At 40.7% G+C, this 25700-nt stretch overlaps 6 protein-coding genes and 1 long non-coding RNA gene across 11 annotated transcripts; 4 read left to right on the top strand and 3 right to left on the bottom strand.

The window, feature by feature from the left end:
- Positions 1 to 297: 297 nt before the first annotated feature.
- Positions 298 to 3518, bottom strand: krimp (krimper). The gene is made up of 3 exons (XM_017237865.3): positions 3401 to 3518; positions 1294 to 2944; positions 298 to 1240 (listed from the first exon to the last, which is right to left on the bottom strand). Exons 2-3 carry the CDS (start codon positions 2855 to 2857, stop codon positions 546 to 548), a joined length of 2259 nt encoding a protein of 752 aa, XP_017093354.2. The 5' UTR covers positions 2858 to 2944; positions 3401 to 3518; the 3' UTR covers positions 298 to 545.
- Positions 3515 to 6929, top strand: LOC108123298 (presequence protease, mitochondrial). The gene is made up of 2 exons (XM_017238439.3): positions 3515 to 4259; positions 4310 to 6929. The coding sequence occupies exons 1-2, from the start codon at positions 3697 to 3699 to the stop codon at positions 6834 to 6836; spliced, it is 3090 nt and encodes a 1029-aa protein (XP_017093928.2). The 5' UTR covers positions 3515 to 3696; the 3' UTR covers positions 6837 to 6929.
- Positions 6930 to 7714: 785 nt separating this feature from the next.
- LOC138926005 (methyltransferase-like protein 25B) lies at positions 7715 to 9319 on the top strand. The gene is made up of 3 exons (XM_070278124.1): positions 7715 to 7795; positions 7853 to 9074; positions 9136 to 9319. The coding sequence occupies exons 2-3, from the start codon at positions 7962 to 7964 to the stop codon at positions 9289 to 9291; spliced, it is 1269 nt and encodes a 422-aa protein (XP_070134225.1). The 5' UTR covers positions 7715 to 7795; positions 7853 to 7961; the 3' UTR covers positions 9292 to 9319.
- Positions 9320 to 10183: 864 nt separating this feature from the next.
- Positions 10184 to 18667, bottom strand: RYa (RYamide). 2 transcript variants are annotated; one of them, XM_070278162.1, is made up of 5 exons: positions 18584 to 18667; positions 11395 to 11482; positions 11088 to 11254; positions 10541 to 10874; positions 10184 to 10479 (listed from the first exon to the last, which is right to left on the bottom strand). In XM_070278162.1, the coding sequence occupies exons 3-5, from the start codon at positions 11227 to 11229 to the stop codon at positions 10422 to 10424; spliced, it is 534 nt and encodes a 177-aa protein (XP_070134263.1). In that variant the 5' UTR covers positions 11230 to 11254; positions 11395 to 11482; positions 18584 to 18667; the 3' UTR covers positions 10184 to 10421. The 2 variants fall into 2 exon arrangements, with proteins under 2 accessions (XP_070134263.1, XP_017093434.1); XM_017237945.3 differs by lacking the exon at positions 18584 to 18667 and adding an exon at positions 17360 to 17497.
- Positions 11892 to 12398, top strand: LOC138926140 (uncharacterized). The gene is made up of 2 exons (XR_011442500.1): positions 11892 to 12031; positions 12111 to 12398. It is a non-coding gene; the product is annotated as an uncharacterized lncRNA (long non-coding RNA).
- Nup75 (nuclear pore complex protein Nup75) lies at positions 17412 to 21575 on the top strand. Of its 3 annotated transcripts, none has more exons than XM_070278159.1 (7): positions 17412 to 17530; positions 19210 to 19244; positions 19302 to 20464; positions 20519 to 20864; positions 20917 to 21107; positions 21163 to 21310; positions 21367 to 21575. In XM_070278159.1, exons 2-7 carry the CDS (start codon positions 19218 to 19220, stop codon positions 21496 to 21498), a joined length of 2007 nt encoding a protein of 668 aa, XP_070134260.1. In that variant the 5' UTR covers positions 17412 to 17530; positions 19210 to 19217; the 3' UTR covers positions 21499 to 21575. The 3 variants fall into 3 exon arrangements, with proteins under 3 accessions (XP_070134260.1, XP_070134261.1, XP_017093815.2); XM_070278160.1 differs by lacking the exon at positions 17412 to 17530 and adding an exon at positions 17855 to 17869; XM_017238326.3 differs by lacking the exon at positions 17412 to 17530 and having other exon boundaries at positions 19092 to 19244.
- Positions 21496 to 25696, bottom strand: Naus (cortactin binding protein N-terminal like nausicaa). Of its 2 annotated transcripts, XM_070278161.1 has the most exons (5): positions 24559 to 25696; positions 24308 to 24494; positions 24131 to 24252; positions 23960 to 23999; positions 23357 to 23489 (listed from the first exon to the last, which is right to left on the bottom strand). In XM_070278161.1, exons 1-4 carry the CDS (start codon positions 25412 to 25414, stop codon positions 23983 to 23985), a joined length of 1182 nt encoding a protein of 393 aa, XP_070134262.1. In that variant the 5' UTR covers positions 25415 to 25696; the 3' UTR covers positions 23357 to 23489; positions 23960 to 23982. The 2 variants fall into 2 exon arrangements, with proteins under 2 accessions (XP_017093816.1, XP_070134262.1); XM_017238327.3 differs by lacking the exon at positions 23960 to 23999 and having other exon boundaries at positions 21496 to 23489.
- Positions 25697 to 25700: the final 4 nt, after the last annotated feature.

Raw genomic sequence — 25700 nt, 5'->3', positions numbered from 1 at the left:
GTCGGTATTGGCCGCATGTGAGCTTACAAAGCAAACACGCATGGGATCCTCGCCAGGTGTTATTTATTGCCTCTCTAATCGTTGCGGCATAATCTATTAGCACCCCGCAGACGGATCCATGGGCCCGAACTCACAACGGTGTCCTTTGATTTTTTGCTTTTGCACATTAAAGGCAATTATTATTATTGTTTTAGTTCCGAGACAGTTTTTTGTTTGTCATTTGCCGTTTGCTGTTCCGCGTTGGTAATTGGACCAGCCCCAAGAACATCCATTTATCATTTAATGTGACATGTGGAATAACTTGCTGCCCGAATGCAGTTGATTTATTAGGTTTTCTAATTACGAATTGAACTTAAAAGTAAGGGCTTTCCTCCAAAAATACCTAACTTGAAAATCAATACAAATATTCCTCCTTGTAGCTTTTTAAACATAATCGTCAATTCTGGTAATTTCGTGATCAAACGAATCTTAGTTCTAATATTGTAACTAAGAATAAATTTTCTTTTTAAATCTAATAAATAACGCTACAAACACTTTGTTTTGGATTAGAAGTTGTCGTCAAGAAAGTTCTGCTCGAAAGAGGTACGAGTTGGTCCTTCTTCTGGATGAGCATATCCCCTCTTGATGAGCAGGTGCGGCACATCGGAATAATCATTTAACAAACGAACTAGGAACCCATCGGGCAGCCGAGCAATCAGCTTAACATCCACCTCCATGTTCAACAATTTGCTCTTCATGAACTCAACGCACTCGGAGCCCTTTCGATGGTTCGGCGAGCGAACAACGCCCTCAATGTGACAACTATTAGCACGATGAGGTTTAAGTCTCTCGGCATCTGGACAAGGAGCCAAGGTGTGCAATGGAACAAACTCTGTGTTTCCGTAATCCACATAGAATATTTTGTACTCGTCATCCATTTCGTCAACAATCTGGGCGCGATAGTAGCAGCCGTCAGAGTACAAAGCCAGCACAATGTCCAAGGGGTACGGCTTACTCTTGAGGGTACGTTTCTCTTGCGGAATGTCATTCTTGTCCCACACCAAAGGTGTGTTTCCGTCCATAAATTGTGCGTAGACCTCGGTGGGGCCATTGATGTAGGTTACCAGCATGCGCGCCGTGCTACCCATCTGCCGGGCAATGGGCGCATCAAACTCAGTTTCCGGCAGGGCACCAGCCTCCTGCACATCCTTGGTGGCACCGTGTGGAGCGAATGGTTCATGCACCAAACGACAGGTGTTGCCTAGAAGAATATTATTACTTTATAAATTAACCTTATTGAGTTTCCAGACTTACCTTTAAAGCAACCATTCAGCGCAGGATCGTAATGTCTGCAAATACGCTGCTCATCTGTGGGGTGGAATCCTAGAAGAGCCTTCAAGGGATCGCTGGTGCCTTCTTCAATTTCATTCAGTATAGCCATTTGCTCCTCGGTCACTTTAACAGATGTCCGTGGCGCTTGTGGTGTTGAAGTATACTCCATTCCTGACTCCTTATCAAAACTTTGCGAGGAGCCTTTGGTGAAGTCCTCCGTAAATGCTCCGCTAGAAGAACGTTCTGTAGAACCGTTTGTAGAAACATCCGAGGAATTTTTTGTGCAATTTTTCGAAAATTCTTTTGTAGAATCATCATCTTTATCACCGTCACTTGTGGCATCTTTTGATGTTAAATTATTATTTGAATCCTTTGCGGAATCGTGTACAGAATCTAATTCATTGGTAGACTTTTGTTGTCCCAATTGTTTGGGATCTTGGTACAATAATTCCACCACTAAATCTATACCGTTGTTATCAAGTATTTTCATTTCAATATCCTGGTATACGAACTTGGACATCGAGTCTACATCGCCGTTTGTCAAATGACACTTGACTGCTTCAGCCGGCAGTTTCTTTATGTTGTCCGGCAGCAGGAAGATGGTCTCATTACCCATAAGTCGGATGTGCTCGCCATAATCAACTAGGTAAGCCTCGTAGGTACCATCCTCGGCTGCTGCATTGATGGCGACACGCGGAATGCAACTACTAGTGCAGTCATAGACGGCAAAAATGTCCCCGTAATCAGGCAGTTGATCAACCTCCTCGAGCGGCACCTGACCCTCCAGCAGTTTCTGAATCGGCTTGGATTCGGGACCCCATTTAGCCACAAAGAAGCAATCGTCTGCAATATTCCGATTCATGACTGTGGCCGTTACAGTCGTCTTTTGTGGGAAATCAAGCATGTTCTTAATGATTTGCTCGTATATTTCGTTGCTTGTTCTTTGAGAACCGCCTTTGGGAGGCAGAAGGCTTCTTTCACGTTGCTTAATAGGAAGCTGGGGAATTTTTGCAGAAGATGCCGGTTTTGGGTCAACTTTGATCGGCGACTGCAAGGTCTCTGGTGGCCCTATCACCCAGCTGGAACGCATGGAGACAACCAGGTTGTCGGAGTTCTTTTGAGGGCTTGAGGTGAAATCTATTAAGTCCGAATTATTCTTTGACCGGTCCACAGCCAAGGTCGGCTCATGGGGTTTGCTAACGGATGTAGCGTCCTCAATGGCACTTCTGTTTCGTGTATGCTTCGACGCCTCTTCTTTTGATGACAGAATCTGCTGATTTTCTTCATCCTTTAGCATCCCAGGACGATTTAGCTTTATTTGCAGATTTAGTTTTACGGCGTGGGCATTCACGTCGCTGAGACTGGTCAAAAGGCGGTCGTGCAAAGCGACAAGTCGTCCGTCCACTCGCTCCACATTTTCCCAACGCTCCATTAAAAATTTCCGCACTTGTTCCACCTCGCGTTGGTAGGAGACTAGGTTGTCCAGCAGCTTATTGATATTCTTGTCGCACAGCGACTTTAAAGACAGAATGCCATCCAAATCCATGTTTTTTTTTAATTATACGGTTTTTGTCGTCGAAAAATGATAATTTAAAGAGCTTCCCGGGAAGTACAAAATATGGCAGCTTCGATTCTGCGGAAAAGGAAGGATGCCATTAGATGGCAGAGTTGCCAAGTTAGAAATTTTTTTTGTCACCAAATACTTGTACAAGCTTTGCTCTATTTATCAGCTATTACAAGGAAAAATCTTGTTTTTTCCAATTAGTACAAGGTATAGCATAACACTTCATATAATTAAAAGTAAATTTGAAGGGGATTCGATGGGCGCCAATACAAATTTCCACGGTTTACAACACTACTTATCGATTACCGATAGCAAAAAACCCCAACCAACAATTTAATATAAATCAAATTATCTAATTTCTAGATAGCTAAAATAATTTCGTAAGATAAACTTTTTTTTATGTATTAAAAAAGTTTGAACAAATTTTTTATTTATTATTTAAAAGAGCACTAATTAAATAACCCGCCTATGTTCCAGTTCCACTGTTTCAAAGGCAAACAGGTGACGGTAATTTGACGTACTTACCCACATTTAATATATTTTCGCGTACGTACGTATTTTTAATATTAACTTGTATGGTTAAGCAAAATTACTATTTATATTTTAAATTGGCATAAAATAAAGCATGCTTGGGAACCTTGTCAGTCGATTTACATAGAAAATTACTGGTGTACAAAATAATTTCTAACAAATGCCGGCTGATGTAATCCCAGCAAGTCGCGTGCTGCAATTGTGATAAACTGATAACTGATGCATTCCTAATGTTTACCTAGACGTTTTAGTTAATTCTCTTCGTGTGTTTATAATTTGTAGACACAAAAATGATATCGAAATCCAAATGGCTCAATTTGTCGGTACGTGGAAGAAGGATATTGTATCCTCGACTGGCGGTACCGAGTAGGTCGGCAAGCTCGTTTCGGGATGCAACCGGAGCAACTGCAAGTGAAGCTAAAAAATCGTCCAATGTCCAAGTTATCGACCAACGTGACTCCAAATATGCCGAGGGGAAAGTGTACCACGGATTCAAGTGCGAACGCATCGAGTACGTTTCCGATTTCGAACTAACATCCTACACCCTGCGACATGAGGGCACTGGCACCGAGTTGTGGCACATACACCGAAACGATGCCAATAACGTATTCTCCATCAATTTCCGCACAACACCCTTTGACTCGACTGGCCTGCCCCACATTTTGGAGCATTTAGCCCTATGCGGATCCAAAAACTATCCAGTTCGCGATCCGTTCTTTAAAATGCTGAATCGATCGGTAGCTACGTTCATGAATGCAATGACTGGTCCAGATTACACCCTATATCCGTTCTCCACCATGAATGAGGTGGACTACAGGAATTTGCAAAGAATTTATCTGGATGCCGTATTCAGGTGGGCAACAAATAATCTTGCGATTAAAATCTCTAATGTTTTGTTTATAGGCCTAATCTTAAGTATTTGGATTTCCTTCAAGAAGGATGGAGGCTAGAAAACAAGGACCTCAAAGATCGCAAGTCTGAGCTTGTGATTAAAGGAGTGGTTTACAACGAAATGAAAGGAGCTTTCTCGGAAAATTCGCAAGTATTTGGACAAAATCTCTTAAACAACGTCCTTCCCGACCATACGTATGGCCACATCTCCGGAGGAAACCCATTAGAGATACCCAAACTGACGCATACTGATTTAGTTGAATTCCATCAGAAGTACTACCATCCAAGCAACGCCCGAATCTTTTCCTACGGATCATTCGATCTGTCCAAAACGCTCGAACTCGTGGACAAAGAGTATCTGTCTGGTACACCGCGCATTGACAGCTCATATAGCCAAATCCCTGCCCAACCGCGCTGGAAGCAACCTCGCAATGTGCACATCTCGAGCCGGCTTGATAATATGGGAGCTGCCTATGACCGTCAAAACCAAATCGCCATAGCATTGTTGATGTCTGACATAACCAACATTCAGGAGAGCTTTGAACTTAACGTGTTGTCCGAGCTACTTATCCGAGGACCAAACTCTGCATTTTACAAAAGTCTAATCGAACCGAATTTCTCCGGTGGCTACAACCAGAGTACTGGATACTCTGCCGACACCAAGGATACGTCGTTTGTAGTGGGATTACAAGATCTCAGGGTCGAGGACTTCAAGAAGTTCGGCGAACTCTTCGATCAAACGATTCACAAGGCGATCGAAGAAGGGTTTCAGCACCAGCATGTTGAAAGCATTTTAAACAATCTTGAGCTGTCGCTGAAACACCAGAGCCCCCATTTCGGAAATTCCTTGTTGTTCAACACCACTGCCCTATGGAACCACGATGGAGACGTAGTGGGCAGTCTTCGTGTTTCAGAAATGATAGCTTGTCTGCGGAAAAATCTGCGAGATCAGAAGACATACTTCCAAGACAAAATTCAAAAGTATTTGGCAAATAATACACATAGACTCACATTGACAATGTCGCCTGACGAATCTTATGAAGAAAAGTTTAAGGTGGCCGAGTCCGAGATGCTCAAACAGAAAGTAAAAGCACTTGATAAAGAAAAGTTGGAAGAAATATACAATGATGGGAAAAAACTGGAGGAGTCTCAAAAATCTGTAGAGAACACTGAAGCATTGCCCTGTCTGACATTGAAAGACGTAAGCGATCCCCCCAAATGGCCAAAATTGAATACGGAAACCGTTCAGAATGTGTCAACGCAAATATGTACAGTTCCCACCAACGAGATTACATACGTTAAATGCTTATTCAATATAACAGGCCTTAGCCAAGCAGAAACTACACTTGTACCATTATTTTGTAGTGTTATTAACGAAATGGGCACCAGCAAGTATAATTTTAGAGAATTCGATAAAATGATACTCTCGAAAACCGGGGGTATCGACTTTAAGTTCAATGTGGTAGAAAATGTTCAAGACGCGCAGAGTTATCAGCTCTCTGTCATGATGACCACATTTGCCCTCGATAAGAATGTCCCTGATATGTTTGGATTGTGTCAAGAGCTCCTGCAGAACTTCACTTTCGCCGACTCGGACCGGTTACAAATGCTAATTGAAAACTACATTTCCAACATATCTGTCGGAGTGGCTAGTTCTGGCCACCTGTACGCCATGCTGGGTGCAACTTCACTTGTCAGTGACGCCGGAAAACTGAGATCGGTTCTGTCAGGTGTGGATCACATAGAATTCATGAAAACATTTTCGCAAGAGTTGAATGTGGCGAACCTACAGGAGACTCTTAAGAAGATTGGGCAAAAAATCTTCAACAAAAGCAATATGCGTGTGGCCATCAACTGTTCCGAACCGTACCTAACAAGTGCTTTAAATCATTGCAGCAAGTTCTTAGAGACAATTCCAGCCCAGGGACAAACAGATGATCAACGTAAAATTCAGTTTTTCGATCCGAGCTGCCAACAATACCTTATGAACATACCTGTTAACTACTGTGGTAAAGCCTTCCTGGCTGTCCCATATTTGCACCAGGATCATCCCACATTGCGTGTCCTGGCCAAGTTCATATCGGCCAAGTACCTATTGCCGGTGGTTCGCGAACAAAATGGGGCTTACGGAGCAGGAGCCAAGATCAATTCTGATGGCATTTTTTGCTTCTATAGCTACCGAGACCCCCATTCGACGAAAACTCTGGATGCTTTTGAGAAAACTTATGAGTGGTTGGGCTCTAATGCCGATAAGATCAACCAACAAGCCGTGTTTGAAGCCAAACTGGGAGTGTTGCAGCAGCTGGACTCGCCGATAGCACCCGGAAATATTGGCATTGATAATTTCTTGTATAAGGTTTCCCCCGAAATGTTTGTCAATTATCGTACTCGATTGTTATCCATAACCGTTGATGAGTTAAAGTCTGCGATTGAAAAATACTTTAAAAATCCACCAAAACACGTTGGAAAGTGTATTTTGGGCCCTGCAATTAACGATTTGGACTCGCAAACTGGTCACAAATGGAAGATTTCCTCTTAGATCCTAGTAAATTCTAATTTACTTATTAATGTAAAATCCCTAAACAGATTTAAAAATTGTTATTTTATTTATATTAAAACCAACAAACTATTAAATGGCTGTATATTTTTGACTTTGAGGGAATCTGGGGCTTATGGGAATTTGATACACAGGTACTTTGGAAAATATTCAAGGGATTTGAGCCTTGGGCTCTGTTCAACTATTGTCCTTTTTCCCGGCTCCTCTCAATCGGTTCAATCCAACTCATTACCAACTGTATCATCTAACTTGTTGCTGCCGACTAACTTCTGTACCTGTGTATATAGGTTGTATTTAAATGTGGTCTTCGTCGAACGTAGGCATGTGTCACGACATCGTTTGAATCTTCATGATACTTTGAGATAAGAAAGGGGAACGCAGCATTTTTATGTGACCCACTTTCTTACCTTTTAACCGCCTCCTCCAGGCGGTGACCACCCCAGTCGGACTTGCGCGCATACATCAGTAGGGTGACACAAAAAGTCTTGAAAGATTTTCGGTTCGTGAGTCACCAACAGACACTCATCATCGGGTAAACTAAACATTTCTAAGAAAATTGTACTTATTTTTTAAAAATAATATTTAAATACCCATGAGTATCATTGTTATTGCTGACATTTAAGTCGATTTTGAATACGTGACGAAAGCATATGACCCAAGCTCCTTTGACCAATGAGGTCTTTTTTAAATACCCCCTAAAAGTATCACGTAAAATGTACATTCCCATAATCGATTTATTATACCTCCTTTCCGGCGGATGTCCTTTCACATGCGGTCATAAAATCTCTTCCAAGAATTACATCATGACCCATAAAGTTGTCGTTTACTTATTTTGGGCCACAAAAAACGAATAAAAGTATTCAAATCATTTGTTTGACATTTGCCAAAATAAAATCGACAAAACTGTGGGCGGAAATTATAATTGTTCTTAGAATTTTAAGGTATTTCGAACTATATCTTATTGACTTATTATCCATTACAGAAATGTCTATTCCCAGTTCGTTTTCCGATGCTGAGACCTACTTTCAGGCAGTATTGGAGTTCCTAGACTCATATTCGTGGATTTATCGAGAAGCCAATACATGTTGTATTACGTCCTTAGAAGCAATGCCTTTGGAGTTCAAAAACTATTTTCTTCGAATATCGAATGATAATCTGAATTCATTTCCATTTGTTCATGAAGACATTGAAGATTGTCCTCCATTAGTCATGAACTTTCGTCAGAAACTAAGGCAACTAACACCGAAAACTTTGAACCATTTGAAACAACCTATTGCCAAGAAAACTAAAAACAACAAAGGGGTATCCCAGAAGAAAATGCACGAAGTCCACCTACTGGCAGCTCATATCTTCAACCATTGTAGAAACTCCCAACTATTAGTTGATTTGGGAGCCGGTTTGGGTTATCTCAGTGAAGCCCTGCTCGAGCTGAATCCAGACTATCTAATTGTGGGCCTAGAAGCTGCTGAGGATCGTGTAGAAAAAGCCAGGCAGCGGTGCATCCAACACTTGCCACCGGCGGCCTCAAGTTCCATTGCCTACCATCAGCATTTTATCGATGGAGACTCTAGTGGCTATATCGAATCACAAGCTTCCGAGCTGGCGAGGAAAAACAATGGCCAAGACCTGCAAAAAATGTCGATAATTGGATTACATGCATGTGCCGACCTGAGTGTCACTGCAATGAAATTATTTCTGGAAATGCCGAGGGTACACTGTCTACATATCATGCCCTGCTGTTACCACAAGCTAGAGCTACAATCATCCAGCCCTGAAGCTAGCGATTCTCATTTATTTGTCAACTTCCCCTTGAGCTGTGTCCTCCGGAGGTCCGTGGAAACAAGGTCCCAAAAACCTATTTTGAACCGGCCTTTTCTTCGATTGGCCTGCCAACAGACCAAAGCTCACTGGGGACAGGAGTACACAGAGAAGAAACACGCGGATCACGGATACCAGATGTACATCCGGGCATTGGCAGAGCTCCTTAGACAACCAGAGGAAACTGTAAAGCCTATTAGAAACGCTGCTTCCTCGTCGGAAAACCCAATTACCTTCTCTGAAGTAAAAAGGTTATATCAACTGGAGTCAAGCGAAGGTGGTTTCAATGTCGACTGGCGTCTCTCACACGAGGAGACATTCCTTCAATTAAGTGAAAAGTTTCCTGAATATCAAGGACCTCGCTTAGCGGAGGCTTTAACTTGCTTGCAGGCATCATTGCAGGTATGTCCTTAGTCCCATCTTTATGTTTTGACGAAATAATCATTTATTTTGTATGTCCTAGAACCTTTGTGAAAACCTAGTCCTGCTCGATCGCCTGTGTTTTCTGGAGGAGAAGTCAGTCAAGCAAGGTATCCCTCTTTCAGCGCGTTACGAGTCAATATTTGATGACAAAGTATCTTCACGGTGTCATGTTCTTATTGCTGAGAAACTTTCCTAAACCGGGCAAAAACTTTTTTAAAATTTAAAGAAATAAATTAATTATAAAAGCACTCAATATAAACGGCGTTTTATTTGAAAATAAGGCCCAGCTCAGATGAGGGTGGATCCCCTATATCTGTATTGTGACAACATTAATTAAAAACAAATTGAGCTGAGAGGAAAGCAGCGTATGCACCGTATAAGTACAGGAAGTTGGTAATGAAGGTTTTTGTTGTATATTAATTGTTTACGGAGGCACTTTAAGATGAAGTGCTTTGTTTTTTGCCTATTACCCGTAGCCATAATAGGGGCTGGGTATTATTCAATTTCTTGTAACCTTCTTGTGGTTGGACGTTGGCGCGAGACGAAGAACCTTTTAAAGGCATTTACAAGGTAAGTAAGGAAGGATAGCATTCGAAATAGCCGAAGGACATACACGCTAAGAGATTCTTTTAATACACAGAATATGGAATATATCCTTACCTATTGAAAGCTCTTCCGGCTGATCCAGAATTTAGTAAAATCCATCCATAATATTTTAGAAAATCATCTTGAGAATCTTTTTATTTGGTAGTTCATGTATTGCCACCAGGTCTACCATAGACTAGCCGGAAAGGGTATGATTAGCTTGACAAATAAGCTTTATTAAAAGTGACAGTCTGACTAATCCATCACCCCCTTAAAAAAGTCCACACATTTTCACCTAGGATTTGGGTAATTAGTAAGGACTTTCCTAGCCTTCTGCCCTAAATACCACACACGACTCATTGCCATGTTGAATCCCCTTTTTTTTAAACACAGTAAATTCAACAAGTGCTTAGAATTTCTTTAGAATTTATTCATAAATATTTTTATTTATTTTTTACAGTTTTGTTTATTTACATTTAAGTAGAGCATACATATGCATATGAGGAAATAGTCCCATTGTCGTCATAGGTAATTTCTTAACTTTGGAGTTTTTTTTTTTGCTTCTGTAACTTCCCCTGAATATATATACTGCTTTTTAATTATTTAATTTTTGTGTATATACCTTCTTTAATATTAAAACTTTTTCCAGCCCCAATTAAAAGTTTTAATATCATTCGGTTTTATTATTCAGTGCCAGAGAGCAGTATGCCACTACAAGCCGGGAACCTTACGTCAATAACTTTAGTGGATTCCGATCATATTCAGTGATTGAGGATTATCGTCCGTCTTCTGGTCATTACTATATTGAAATAAATTAAAAATAAAGTTAAGAACCTTAGGTTGTTTAGTGATTGATTTACCGATTGCAAAGGTAGTAGGATTTAATGCCAGTGTATATGCAAGACATAGGTAACGATTTAGTTTGGATAGTATTGTTGGAGGTCTCCTTGTCCGTCTTCAAGTTTTTGCTTAAGGCTTGCATCAGGCTACTCTGCTCGTAGGCAGATAAAAGTGGTCCATTTCTCTTTCCATATCTAGAGCCTAAAAAGAATCGGTCGTTCCGAGGGACGATTATGAGCCGTCTTGTTTTGGAGCTTCCCACATTGGCTGGGGTTCCAGACTCCGAGTTGCCACTAGAGCGGCCATACCGACTTCCAACAAAAAAGGCAGTTCTTTTTTGTAAATGTTTTACGCCTAAATGAAAAATGATTGTTTTAACATTATTTTAGTACAGAATACTAAATTAATAAACTAAAATTACTAAACTAAACTAAATTGTTTCAAAGTCTATGTTTAATTAACATATCACAGGTCATTACCGTGACATGGCGACCGTGACAGAATCCACAATTTTTTGGGTCCCTATGACCGTATTTTTTAGAGCTATGAGTTTTCATTTCAACTTACCTGTATAGTTTTCGATAGAATCGTAGGATTGATTTGTGGGCTTCGCAATAACATTATGTAAGACCACGGAGGAGAAGGTGATTAAAATGAGACCAGTGTAAAAGGGATGCGGCTTAGCCTGAAAATGCTTAGATTTCCACATTCTTATGACCTATTGCAACAAAAATCTGAAATAATGAATGTTTTAAAGGACTGCATCATTATAAGGCAAAGGATGCGTGACCTATGCCACGCATTTCACATACGAGCCATCCCCTTCGTGACAGACTATTCCCTTTCCGACTGCCCTAATTTAGTTCATACGCACCTGCGATGGGAAATTAAGTCCAGTTCTTCTGTTGGTGGGCTGTGTGTCTTCACCACTATGCTAATTTCAGAACGGGAAAGATTTGATCCTGAAAAGCAGGCAGAATATAAAGGTCTTGTTTAATATCTTGTGTAATGTATGAGACTTGTGTGGCCAAAATAATCCTAAAAATATGGTTGAAAAAGCAAAGTGTTTCTCTATAATATATGTGTATTAATGGGTGTGGTAATATTTATACTTGTGCAGAAGTCTCGACCCATTAGCAACCCCTTTGGGTCCACCGGTGGTTTGGTAGTATGTCATCATGTTTCTGAGATAGGTACCAGATGTCCCAAAGGCGTGGTGGACCCTTAGCGTCCTACGGTTGTGTGTCATACATTGTTTATTTAAATATGTTGGTCCTTGGAAATTTTATATTTTTGTTACACATATCATATGTACCTTTAACTTTATCATCAGTACATATTCTAAGTTGTAGGGTAATTTTGTTCGTCTATCTTTAAGGGTATTTGGCGTTTCACCTTGGACTACAGTTGGCTTCTCCTTTCTTGTTTATATTATTTTATGTAAAATTTTGTAGAACAAATTCTTATGACTACACACGACCCTGCAGCTTATTATTTTATACGAAATGGTGGTGAGTAATAAGAGGTTTCTAGCTAAGCAAATACAATTGAATAATTGTTTTATTTCCATTACTTTATCTGCTGACAAAGACAAGAAGAACTCCTTTTAATAAACGTCGTTTGGCAACCAAATCCGCATTGATTTCCCCTAAATTGCAATTAGCCAACATCGGTTAATTTCGGAAAGCCATTAGTAACTAGTGGAAGAATTTGGCCAATAAGAAGTAAATGGCAGCTATTGTTCACAGCGCAAATAATAAAAGCCTTAATTCCTTGGTTTTGTCTGGGAGGGTCATGATTGAAAAGTTACAGACCAGAAATGCCAAATAATAACAGCCTACAGATTTGTTATGACGAAATAAATTTTATAAATTACAATCAACGTAAATATATAGTATAGTATGGGTCGGACACAAATTATATAAATAGCTGTCTTCAAACAGAAATTCAGTTTCCCTTTAAATTACCAACCGTAATAAATTGGGGCGGCATTGGGATTGGCTTTCAATTAAAATTTATGGTTTGTAGTCGTGCGCCTTTGATTCGTTTATCGCACACCATCACAACCATATCGCATGAAGTCCAACAACAGGTATGTCTTAATTTAATATAAACGTAAACGTTTAAGAGGACAGGTGTGTGTTGTATTAACAAAATGCTTACACGTCCGAAATATGAATTTCCTTTTCCTTTTTATCAATTCTCAGAGGTATCCCTCACTAGTCATAAAAATATTTATTTTAAAAGGTATTTAGATTTTTTCCGAAACCTTTGTCCTTTTATATTAAAACAAAATAAAAACAATTTCTTAAGAACCACAACGTTTAAAGTCCTCTTCTTTTGTCTTCCATGGAAGTCCATTTTAAACCTCAACCTACTTTATTAAAGTTTGAAATCTAGTGTAGGCTTACTATCCCTGACAGACAAGCTATCCTGCTTATGATTAACTAATTATTATTTTAAAAATTCTATACAATTTTCGTGGCACCTTCCTCGCCACCCCCACCTTTCTTTAAAACCTGTCCACTGTTATTGACGTCAACCCATTTTCGTCTTCCTTTACCAGGAAATGTTCACCAACAGCGATGGACCTTCAAGAATATTCTCTTGACTACTTCTTTCTTGAAATGTAAGCTGTTCTTTTCATTTAGACCATTTACTCAAAGTATTGATCGACTTCAGGATGCTGGCGAATGGCTTTCTTAGTTTTTAATCTCTTGAGTCCTTAGCGACAAATGTCAGAGATCTTAAACAAAAGTTTTGCGCGTGAAATCCATCTAGGTTTATCCTCAAACCCACTTCCTATCCTTAATGGCTAAAATGCTTAATGAAGAAACTGCAGAGAAATATTTCTGTAAAAACCAACCTGTCACTTGCTTGAACTATAAACAGCCGACGCAATTCCATTTGAGCCCCGAAGCCCTGTCCATCATACAATCCTTTAGTCTGCCAATAATTGGACGCATTTATAATTTATGAAGTTATCGCAGAGGCCACAGTTCATTAATGGTTCCAAAGGATGCCGTCTCCTTTGTCCTACAGGCAGAAACACTATAGATTGTTCGAAAGCATGGAAATGTTGACTTTTCAATGCGTCAGCCAACAAAGTGATCAACATTTATTGGACTTTTCCAATCATCCCACACTTGCTTTTGACCTTTTTGTGTGCCAATTAGTACTTATCAACTTTCGATATTGTAATATTGATAATGATATTGATTTTTATTGAGCATTCAACTAAGATTTGTTAAGCAAAGAAGTCGTCAAAAGTTTAGTACCAGCCCACAATTGGTTTCCCATTGCCTGCCAGCCACTGCCCGAAGCCAATCTGTTCGAAATGGGCTCCAGATGGGTTATGGTTTGCGAGCTCTGGAGATAGGAGAGCTTGTCCGGCGCCTGGACTCGAATGACGGGTGAAGTGTCCAAGGCGCACTGCGTCACGTTCGTTTTTTTGAATCTCCGCCGCAGCGGCGTGGGCAGCAGCATGGGCCACCGCCGCTTTGGATGCCGCGAGTCTTTGCTGGATGGCCTCTGAACGCTGGATGGTGGCTGCAGCTTGGGACTTTTGCTTAAGGATCACGGCCTGGGTTTGCTTTTCCGTGGCTATACGTTGCTGATTCAGCACATTCTCCTTGGCCACATTCAAATGCTGTTGGGCAATAAGGACGTTGACTGCCGCCTGTTTGGCACTGGATATGGCATTAGCCACTTCCCCAGGACTGGGACCATATGCTACAGGCTTCGGCACACCGTTCCAGTCGTTGAAACCTGGATTCCAGCGCCCGCCATTGAAAAATTGTGGGCTCTTAGCTACGGCCCATGCTAAGGACTCATCGGGAATGAGACTTCTCTTGGGAAGAGTCTTAGAATCCGAATCACACCACACTCCTGCCGTCAGGACCATTAGCAGAATATTGGCTGAGAGGCTTACCGAGAAGAAATGCATTTTACCGACGAAAAGTAACTTCTGATAAGCTTTCTTAGTCACAGCATTAGTATTTATACTAGACGGTGGGCGAAGTAAAACTAGTTTGTGATGCAATTTTTTCTCAAAAAATACTTTCGATGGCTCAGTTTATTAAAAATAATCACCTTTAACAACAGGAAATGAAGGGCAGCTTTCGTTTTACCAAATTAAAGTTTGGACAAGCCAAAGCCTAAGTCTAGTCTAGACTCTGCTAATAATGGTGATCTTTTGACTTCTAACACTGGCAGCACGTTTAAGAGAAATCTTTTTTAAAACAGGAAATCGGTTTGAATGGATCTACGAACCGTTGCGATTATTTCTATATGATGTTGCCCTAGAGGGAGGCACCATAGACCCAAAATTTCAAAGGGGACCCTCCAGGTTTGTTGGTAGGTTTTGATGAAGATTGATGGAGAATCGCTCTACAAATCTTTTAAGGTGTGCCGCTCACGAATCGGATGATTATTGCCAAAGATATGGCCAAAGAAAGAGGTCATATAGACCCCACATGCATTTTTCGAAATTTCGTATGGGACCCTCCAGAAAAAATGACAAAAAATCTAAAAAATATTTTGTTGGTAGGTTTTGATGCAGATTGATGGAGAATCGTTCAAAAAATCTTTTACGGTATGCCGCTCACGAATCGGATGATTATTGCCAAAGATATGGCCAAAGAAAGAGATCATATAGACCCCACATGCATTTTTCGAAATTTCGTATGGGACCCTCCAGAAAAAATTACAAAAAATCTAAAAAATATTTTGTTGGTAGGTTTTGATGCAGATTGGTGGAGAATCGTTCTACGAATCTTTTAAGGTATGCCGCTCATGAATCGGATGATTATTTGCAAAGATATGGCCAAAGAAAGACGTCATATAGACCCCCACATGCATTTTTCAAAATTTCGCAGGGGACCCTCAGAAAAAATGACAAAAAATCTAAAAAATATTTTGTCGCAGGATTTTGATGCAGAATGATGGCGAATCGATATAGAAATCGTTTAAGGTAGTCCGCTTGAGAATCGGATGAGAATTGGAAAAGATATAGCCATCGCCGTGGGCCATATAGGGAAAGACCCCATTTCCAATGGATCCCATCAGGAAAAATGGACAAAAAATCTAAAAAATATTTTGTCGCAGGATTTTGATGCAGAATGGTGGCGAATCGATATAGACATCGTTTAAGGTAGTCCGCTTGAGAATCGGATGAGAATTGGGGAAGATATAGCCATCGCCGTGGGCCCTATAGGGGAAAACCTCATTTTGTAGGGATCCCAACACGAAAAATGGACAAAAAATCTGAAAAATATTTTGTCGCAGGATTTTGATGCAGAACGGTGGCGAATCGTTCCATAAATCAATTAAGGTACTCCGCTTGAGAATCGGATGAGAATTGTGGAAGATATAGCCATCGCCGTGGGCCCTATAGGGGAAAACCTCATTTTGTAGGGATCCCAACACGAAAAATGGAAAAAAATCTGAAAAATATTTTTTCGCAGGATTTTGATGCAGAACGGTGGCGAATCGTTCCATAAATCAATTAAGGTACTCCGCTTGAAAATCGGATGAGAATTGGGGAAGATATAGCCATCGCCGTGGGCTATATAGGAAAAAACACCATTTCCAAGGGATCCCATCAGGAAAAATGGACAAAAAATCAAAAAAAATTTTTGTCGCAGGATTTTGATGCAGAATGGTGGCGAATCGATATAGAAATCGTTTAAGGTAGTCCACTTGAGAATCGATGGGAATTGGGGATGATATAGGCATCACTGTGGAAATTCCATTTTCATGGGATCCACCCATGATTATTGGCCAAGATGTAGCATCGTCCCCCTACATGATTTCACATTTTGAAGTTGCACCTTATTACTTCAAATATTTAATCACTGAATTAGTTTTGTAAATTTACAAATTAGTTGTTATAAAATCCTCAAATCCACAAGTTTTTGAACTCAGATTACAGAGGACTGGTAACTTTTCGTGGCTCTATTAGCAAATTATTGAAACAAAAGTGTATCCTTAATGGCTTTGGAAAACAAGTGAAACTTGGCTTTGGCCTATAATATACAATCAGCCAGGAAAACTTTGTGTTGGCAGCGGAAGGCGGATGCCACTCAACTCATGAATATTGATTGAATGGACATGCGTTTCGACCCCAAGCCTTCGATAAATAAAGTTTTCGCGTTTTATTAGTCCTTTGCACAAGCATAATTTGCAGACTTATTGACTTATCAGTCAACAGGTTGCTCATACTTTTATGAAGTGGTCTATATATAGCTATTTTGAGCAAAAAGTTTAATATGCACTCTGTTTGAATTTGGAGTTAATTATTAAGACATGGATATTAAGATCCATTATTAAGATTTGAGACTTGGATAAACTTTCAACGTTTAATATTTAAACTATTTTTTCCATTCAATTGCAAGTTAGTTTGAGAATTAAAAGTTTTTAAAGACCTAAAACAACTGCTTAACTAATTTATTCGGGTTTGAAAATTAATGTTTACGTTTTCTAAAATCTGGATACATTTATAAACTTTTAAAGATTTTTTTCTCCAAATTTGTATTTAAAATTTGAAATATCTGTCAAATGGCTTTAAAAAATATTTATTTAAGTAAAAACTAGTTAAGATACTTGAGCCTTTTTTTTGAATTTCTAACTAACAGCTGGCTGAAACTTTAATTTTTTGAAGGCTCTTATATCAGAACTTAAATTTATTCATATTTTAAAATATTGTGACTCATTTTTTTTAAATATTCGATTCTATAGTTTTCCTAGAACTTAAAATACAGAAAAACCTTAAACCTCAACCGTTTTAAAGTAAACTTGAATGAAAAAATAATATTTTTATATATTATTTCAGTACATACATTTTAAGTATAATTCACTGTCACTCGATTATTTATTCCGCGTATAAAAAGGCCGCGAACGTTATCACAGAACTCAACCAAACTGAATAAGCAGACATCCTTTGGTTACCTTTGCTTTTATATCTAGAAGAGCTCGCGGTGGCAAAGCAACAGTATCCGTATCCCATACTGGTGAGTATGCGTGCTCCCGTCCCTTTTGTGTGGGTGTGGGTGTGAGGGTTAGGGTGTAGATTGTTGGCCAGCGGGCAAAAAGTGAGATAATAAACAGTACACGGACGAGGACAGACTGGGTTTCCCGAAACCCCACACTTCTGTGTCAGCAGGTGAGTTTTGCTTTATAATTTTCTGCTGCACTTATTGTGGCTATGGGTAAGGCCACAGGATTCAACATGTTGATCCAAAAAGTGCGCAAATGTCTTAACAGTATACAATTTTAATGCAATGGTGGCTACAGTATAGATTTACCTCTTGGCTTAGATACTCCCCTTTTTCATAATTAGTACTATAAGTGTATGTCCTTTTTTGTTTTACCATATAATATAAATATTATTAAAAATATAATTATACTATATTAGCATGAATTATCATGTATGTAAATAAGTAAATAAGCTTAATGGTAAATAATTGTCCATTAAGCTCAATGTCATATCTTATCTGACATTTTTCATGCTTCTACAGAAGTAACTTTAGATATACGTTAATAACCCATTTGATAATTTCAAGTACCGATGAAATAAAAAAGATAAAAACCAAATTTTAATGACTAAGCATTTCTATATTTATTAAATAAACTTTTGGCCTATACATACATATGTACAGAAAATAGGGAAAAAGTAAGTAAGCTTCAGAATATAATTAATACAAAAATTTACATACTTTTGGTTGACTTTTATTAAAGAAAAAATAAAGGAATCATTCCCTACTTCCTAAAATCTGTATGAAGTATTCATTCAAAAAACTGCCTTAGCTTATCCATATCTAACCATCCTATTTAAAAGGTACTGTTAACAATCTAAACCTTTTTCTTAAATATTTCTCATCAAGCCCTTTTTTTTAATCTGTAGCAGCTTTTTTAAGCGTCTTCTCTTCTTAGTATCACCTATTTTAAATATATGTTTATTAAATTATATTTTATATTACCTCTTGAGATATTATAGAAGACAGAAATCTGTAAGACAGTGTCTCCCAAGCTCCTTACCAGGATCTCTTCATCATCGTACTTACCTACATAGAATGTCCAGTTGGCCGATCTCTTAAAACGATTTTATTACTTTTCTTAGAGGTCCAAATGACATTATCAAATGAATATCACTGAAAATAACTACAAATTGTGTGTTGATACTGTTAAAAAACAAGCTTTTAAAAATTTAAAATTTTTCTTTACAAAAAATGTTTCACATTCCACTGTTCCGCTTCTACGCTAAATCACAAAATATTATTTAATGGACTTTAAAATTTACTACTCCCGTGAATCTTTCACAGTTTTAATTAATTATCCCTTCCTTTAACTAACGTTCCTTAAATTTCATTTAATTTTCATATTTGTTTAGCTTTGTGTTCAAATGATTCATTTCCTCTTTATTGAAAGTTGTGGCACATACTTTACAAAAGAATTTTTACCAGATTAGTTCAAAACCTTATATTTATAAATATTTTCGAATTAACTTTTATCGAATATTTTGTCTTAAACCAAAAGCTAAAAAAAAGCTAAATAATTCTTTTTTATAAAATGTTGATCTTTTTGCAACACTGAAAAGTATAACATTGTTTACGTGCGTTACCAACACTTGTTGCAGCCGGCTGCGAAACGCGCTTCTTTTTGTGTATTTTTATTATATTGTTTTATTTAGAAGCCATAATGACAGACAGCAACGTTCCCGCCTTCGTAAGTTCCTTTTTAATAAAATAATTATTTTCCTTAATCAATATTACTTTATTTTAGGAACTCGGCGACACCCTCGCCATGCGTTGTGGAAACACTCTGACCGGAGTTTTTGTGCCTGGTTTCAAAATCGCCCTTAGCGCTTACCGACATGTTAAATACAATTCAAGAGACGCTCCAACCGAAACTGCCAACCTGGATCCCGTCCTCATCTACATGGCCCACGAAACCACACTGTTTGATGAGCCTATTCTGAGGAGCCTTCTCGCCGAATCAAACGCCACCTTCTCGACAGTGCAGCAACTGGGTCAGAAGGCAGCGCGAGCGGAGTACGTAAATGTTTCGCGGGCATACCGTAGCATTGTACGCGCCTGCCTGGAGAAATTGGAGCACGAGAAAAAGTCAGCGGAGGTGCAGACCGATGATCTGCGCCGGGAACGCATTTCAGAGGCCATGGTCGTCTTTTATGCAGCAGAGTGTCTGTGGCATCTGTTTGAAATCCTCTACATCCAACAGAGCCAGCTAGTGGTGCCCCAGCTGTTGGAATGGGCGCGCTTCCATTTCCCGCAAACAGAAGAAAAGGCCACAGATCTGCTGCTGATGGGCGAGGAGGCCAGTGAGTCCGATGACTACTGGAATGTGCTCAAGTCTCTCATCATGCTTGGTGAAATAGACATTACTCGCGCTATTCTGTCCCAGAACCGCAAAGCCAGTCAACCTGCTTTCAAAACTGCAGAGCTGGCGTTAAAGTCGATGCCTCTCTACCAGGAAGGATACTCTTTACAAAAGTTTAACTCGCAATGGGAGTACTGGCATACGGACACAGAACGCAAGATTCAGTCCAACATATTCGCTACGGAGCCAGAACTGGAGCAGATAGTCCAGCTTGTTGTGGGCAACAACAATCAATGGGATGCTGGGATCAAGGACTCCCAAGACTGGTACCAATACCTGCCAGGATATCTGCTCTACACAAAGCCCACCTGCAAGCCATTCGAGCTCAGGATAGCGTCTAGCAACTGGCTTAACCGCTGGTCTATGCTCCGACCAGAAATGATATTAAGCAGCATGAGTCGCATGGTCCTGCAGTTGATGGAGCACGACGTTAGGTTATTTATCTATGAGGCCCAAAAAATAAGCGACACGCACTGGTTTTCTACCCATTTGATAGATCTGATCCACAATTCGGGAATACTCAAGAGTTACTTCGATCAAAACAACGTGTAAGCCATAATTTTCATATAAATTAAGTAACCAAATAATAATTGTTTTTATAGTGATCTTCCAGCACTACGGCATTCTATAATTTATGAGTACGGCACATATTTGATGTCCACGAGGAATCTATGGCATCTGGGAATTGACTATTTGGATTATTGCAAACAGGAAGGAAGGGCGGCTATCGAGTTGCTCCTGCCAAGGATTTCCATTCGGACCGAGCGACAGGCCAACAAGCTAATCAATCTGGCCAAGCAGAGGGGACTCCTGACCGTGGAACAGGATATATGCAAGGTCCTATCAAAACGGGCCTATGATGCAGAGCGTTATGGCAGCGCTCTCGAATGGGCCATTCGATCGAAGGATGTTCTGCTAGTCACGGCTGTCGCTGATTTTATATTAAAGGTAATTTACAAGAAAATTATGTATGTTAGGTTTATTAATTATTTTTTTGCAGACTTATTCAAGGACGGGAAATATGCTTTGTCCAGATACGATTGCCAATGTTGGGGGCCGTATGTTTGTGTCGCCACGTTTGGTTTTCCTCTCAAAGTACTTTGAATTCTATGAATACTACCGTAATCGTGACTTTCTCTCAGCCTCCGAATTATTAGTTAATCTTTTGGAGTCAAAAATAACGCCCGAATAGTAAGTATTTGATTTCAATGCCATTAATTCTTATATTTCAACCACTTCCAATTAGTTTCTGGCCCTCTTTGCTCATCGATGCCATGCCTCTTCTCGAGTCAAAGGACCCGAAGATCTTCTCCAAGGAAACCGTGGCAATTCTGCACCATATTGAAACCGAACTTGTTCCCATTATTGAACGTAACACAGACAAGTTTGGCGAGGTACGTTGGTTGCTTCAGTTTGAAAATAAATATTAAATACGTATTTGTATTTACAGCACCATACAGAGAACGTTTTCAAGGACTATCGGGTGGAGAATGTTGACGAAATCCTGAACCTCATGCGGTTAGCCTGTGCCCGTAACCTGGCCAGGGCAATGATTATTGAAAACACAATGCCGTTGGAGTGATTTTGAATGCATTTTTTAGTGTAATTTATTTTGTATTTTTCGCTTTTCCAATACATCGTAATTTGTTATAGATTTAATGCACTGCTAACTTGTTATTCATACGCATTTTGTTTATATCTTGTGCCTCTTTGCTATTTATTGTACCAACAACGCTACTTGACTGGCTGTTGCCCTTTGACTAAAAGGAAATCCATGCTGCTGGGGGAGCTGGAGGGACGTTCACAGTATGCATTTGTTAAGGGGGGGGCCTACTAACGCAACGGTTAAAATCAGCTCCATCCTGCTGATGGACCCAAACAAATGGTGACCCATCTATCTAAACTAGTGTAAACGGCGTGGGTTAATCTATAGGATATCTTTCTCCGGAATCTGCTAGGCGGCAAATCAAAAATGCTTAGGCCAAACTTAAAATAATATTAAAACCAATCACTAAAAGTACTTCAGCTGCACATAAAGGAAGTTTATACACGTATTCGACTTCGCACCTAAGAACTATTAAACAACGCACAGAGCACAAGGGTAAAACACATATTTATGTATATATATATATGCAAATATTGGGATATATATATATCTGCGGGTATGTCTATATATATACTATATATTCTGGTTTCTTTTTTTTTTATCATTATGAGAATCGCACGGCCTTGTACAAATGTTCGGTTACTACGTACGGAATTACAATTAAACTTGGATGTCTCTTGGCTTGGCCCTTGGACCGCCAACGGCAATTACAAAATGGGTTCCATTCGTCATTCGGTTTTGGGGAAAAACAAAAACTAGTTTCCTAAGATGTGGAGCCGTCGGGTGGGTCACACTGCATGTCCATCATTCTAAATCTTAACAAAACTTATATTTTCCTTTACTCATTCCATTTATAATTTTTCAGACAAACACACTAGGCAACAGAAATTAAAAAAAAAAATCAATAAATTATTTTTGATTATAAAGTTTCCAATCCCGAACTGACAACGCAAATGGAGAATTTCATAAAAATAATTTTAACAACACTTTTACCTTATAATATGGTACAAAAAAAATCAAATGGTCATCTATTTCTTAAAAATGTAAAAATAAAATCTATTGGTTGTCAAATGGATTCAAAGTCGCCTGTGGCATTATAACCTAAACAGCGGATTTATGATTCGAAAATATTCAAAATCACGGCAGCAGTTTGGGAGGAATGAAGTTCGATTTTAAATGGCAGTTCGAGATGGAAGATCCTGTTGCCTAGCGCTCATCAAGGGACTACGCTTTTGAGTATTTCGCTTAAACTATGCCAATATTGGTTAATTATGTGGTTGTGATTGTGAGAGGTGTCTAATTATGCTTCGCCGTGGCTACAGCCGCCGCGGCTATACCTGCCGCGCTCGTCGACGCCGTGGTGGTGGCGGCTGCCACTATGGCACTGCTGCCTGTGATAGAGCCAAGCCGTGAAAGCGAGGGCTCTCGTTTTGGCGGAACAATGGGCTTGGTCGGTATTGGAGGCGGAGCGCCGCGAGCTCCTGCCGGCGGTACCGTAACGGGGGGCACGGCAATGGGCACGGGATGAGGATGTGGTGGCACAGCCGTCTGGTCAAGTGCAGCTGCCGCAGCTAGAGCAGCATACTTGCCGCCAGGCGCGCGCTGTATAGTGGCTGTGGGCTGCATCTTCGCAGGTGATGGAGACGGTGGTGCCGGTGTGGGAACGGTGACACCAGATGAGTCCACAGTGGAGCTTCCAGCTGCACTGGTGGCGTTGGTAGTATTGTTTGTAGTTGGGTTTGTCGGTGTATTATTATGGTTGATTGCAGCCGCCGGTGGTGGTGCCATCACAGCGGTGGCCGTGCCTGTGGGCGCCGTTGCTATCCCGGCACTCCGGATGTTCTGACCTGGTGCTATAGACCGAGCAATGCCAGTTTGGGGGCCCGACACCGGCATACTGCTTACCGTGGCGGTTGGCTGCACGATCTTGGCGATATTTACCATAGGGGGCGTGGCACAGGCATCGTCTGCAAAACGTAGATAAATCGAATTAACATTCAGGGGAATATAAGAAAAGACAGCATTCCATCTTCGGATATCCGAGGTGCGAAAGCCCTTGCAGAAGCTAAGAAGGTAATTTAAATCATTGCACATTCGTCTTTATTTGTGGAATTCTGCATAATCTTTAACAAAAAAGTATAAACGTAAAAAGTATCATACAAAACTGAAGTAGTTTTAAACATATTGGTAGATTTGGCAAATATTCTTGGGAAATAAAGCTTCTGCTGGGACCAGTGTTTTGTGTAAATGCATCGACATGGTCGTGAAACGCTATAGACAGCACTGGTGGCAAGTGTCTACTTTTCTGGCATTGGTCAGAGTGCACCAATGGATTAGATGGACATAGGTGTGTGCGTGGGCGTGCGAATGCGTGATCGTTTGGGTGGTGCATCAGTGGTGTGCACGAATAACGTCACAAAAACAAAAAACAAATCACCTTGCAATTGCGTAACATTTTTTCTAACAAAAGATTTCGGCTTCAAGAGGAGTTCGAAAAAAAAGTAATATAAGTATAGAGTTAAAGTTTGTATATAGAAAATTATAAAGAGGGCAACCATAATTACAACAGCCAGTTTCCGGGTGGAACAAGCCTTTGTTGCTCACTCACCGCTAAACTGTCGCGCCTTGGCGGCGGCCACGGAGGAACTGCTGGCCCCCAGCTGGTGCTGCTTCTTGAGAGCCTCGTGCTCGCCGCGCAGGTTATTGAGCTCCTGCTCCAACTCTTTAACTCTACAAATATTATTCGGATTATAGCTTAAACGGGCTTGCATGTAGACTAACTTACCGTAGCTCTTCCTTGGCCAACTTTGCCAAGAGGGTCTTTCGCTCCAGCTCCATGGATTGTGTTTGCTTCTCCAGCTCCTCTTCCATGCGCAGCGACTTCTTACTCTCCTCTTCCAGGCCTTCAGCAATGGTATCCGAGCGTTGTTTTTCCTCGGCCAGTATCTGGGCCAGGTCTTCCGATCTTTTACCTATAAATGGACGGATTGTTTATGAACCTGAAGGATAGGTGAGCTAAGTAGAACATGAACTAACCCTCCTCAATGTATTTCATCAAGATCTTTTTCCGCTCTGCAATCAAAAGCAGTACAATCTGCTTCTGCCGATTGCGTTCGTACTCCAACGTCTCTTGTAGCTTCTTGAGGTCCTTTTCCATCTTGGCTACTTGGGCGCGCTCCTCCTCGAGGTCCTGCTTCAACTTGGAGCGCTCCATTTCGAGACCATATGTGATGTCATCTCCCTGCGCCGTATCGTGCTCGTGCTTTCGCTTTTCCTCCTCCAGTTCTTGTAGCATTCGCTGGTTGTTCTCCAGCGATTCAGTGAGTATATTTACCATGCGAACGTGCGTAGCCCTTTGCTTGCTGACCATCTGGTACTGCTGCTCCATTTGCTGCTCAATAATCTGGCGTACCTCCATCTCGGCCTGAGCGGCCTGTGTGGATGACTCTCTGGAGATAAGGTTTCCGTTCAGGGCAATTTTGTCCCGGAATATGGCCGCATAAGGATCGTTTGGCTGAAGGCGCTTGGTGCGCAACTGGGTGATAAGCTGTTTAACCCGTTCGTTGCGCAGTGCAGCGATGCAAACATCACGGGCCTGCAGCTCGCCTTCAAGATAGTACAGCATCTTCACCAACTCACTGTGCGGCAACTCGGATCGACTGCGTCCGTTGGTAGCCACCGCAGGCAGCTTGTGAATCACCCCCGGTCCCGGCTTCATGGTCTGGAACTCATGGTTTGCGCTTACGGTATCGCTGCCGGAGGCGGATCCCGAGCAGTTTTCGATACCGAAGTCAGCATCTGGAGCCGTGCCCACAAACCGGGCGGTTCCACTGCTGCAACCGGAGTCCTCCGCGAAGATTTCCGCAGGGGCGCTATTGGAGTTCTGCTCCATTCTCCCGATTCCCTGTTCCCGTCGCCCGACCCTGCCTCACAGCATACAAAAAATGGTGCGTCGCAACCGAAGTTTGTGGTTTTCACAGGTCGCTACTAGGCGAGTGGGGAGCGGTAAACGCTATTTCACTAGTATCCTGAGATCACTATTAATCAATGCCTCAGACCAGCGGCATTTTAGGTTGCTGCAATTGTTACTAATTTAATAAATTGTGAGCCACACAAATTCTTTGTCGTGAAAAAGTGGATACTTTGCGGGCAGCGTTGCCAGAGTCACCTAAACCACA

This window comes from Drosophila bipectinata, chromosome 2R, assembly GCF_030179905.1.
Source record: "Drosophila bipectinata strain 14024-0381.07 chromosome 2R, DbipHiC1v2, whole genome shotgun sequence".
In the NCBI taxonomy this organism is placed as follows: Eukaryota; Metazoa; Arthropoda; class Insecta; order Diptera; family Drosophilidae; genus Drosophila; species Drosophila bipectinata.
The sequence above is the reverse complement of the archived record's forward strand: the minus strand, read 5'-3'. Positions and strand labels throughout refer to the sequence as shown.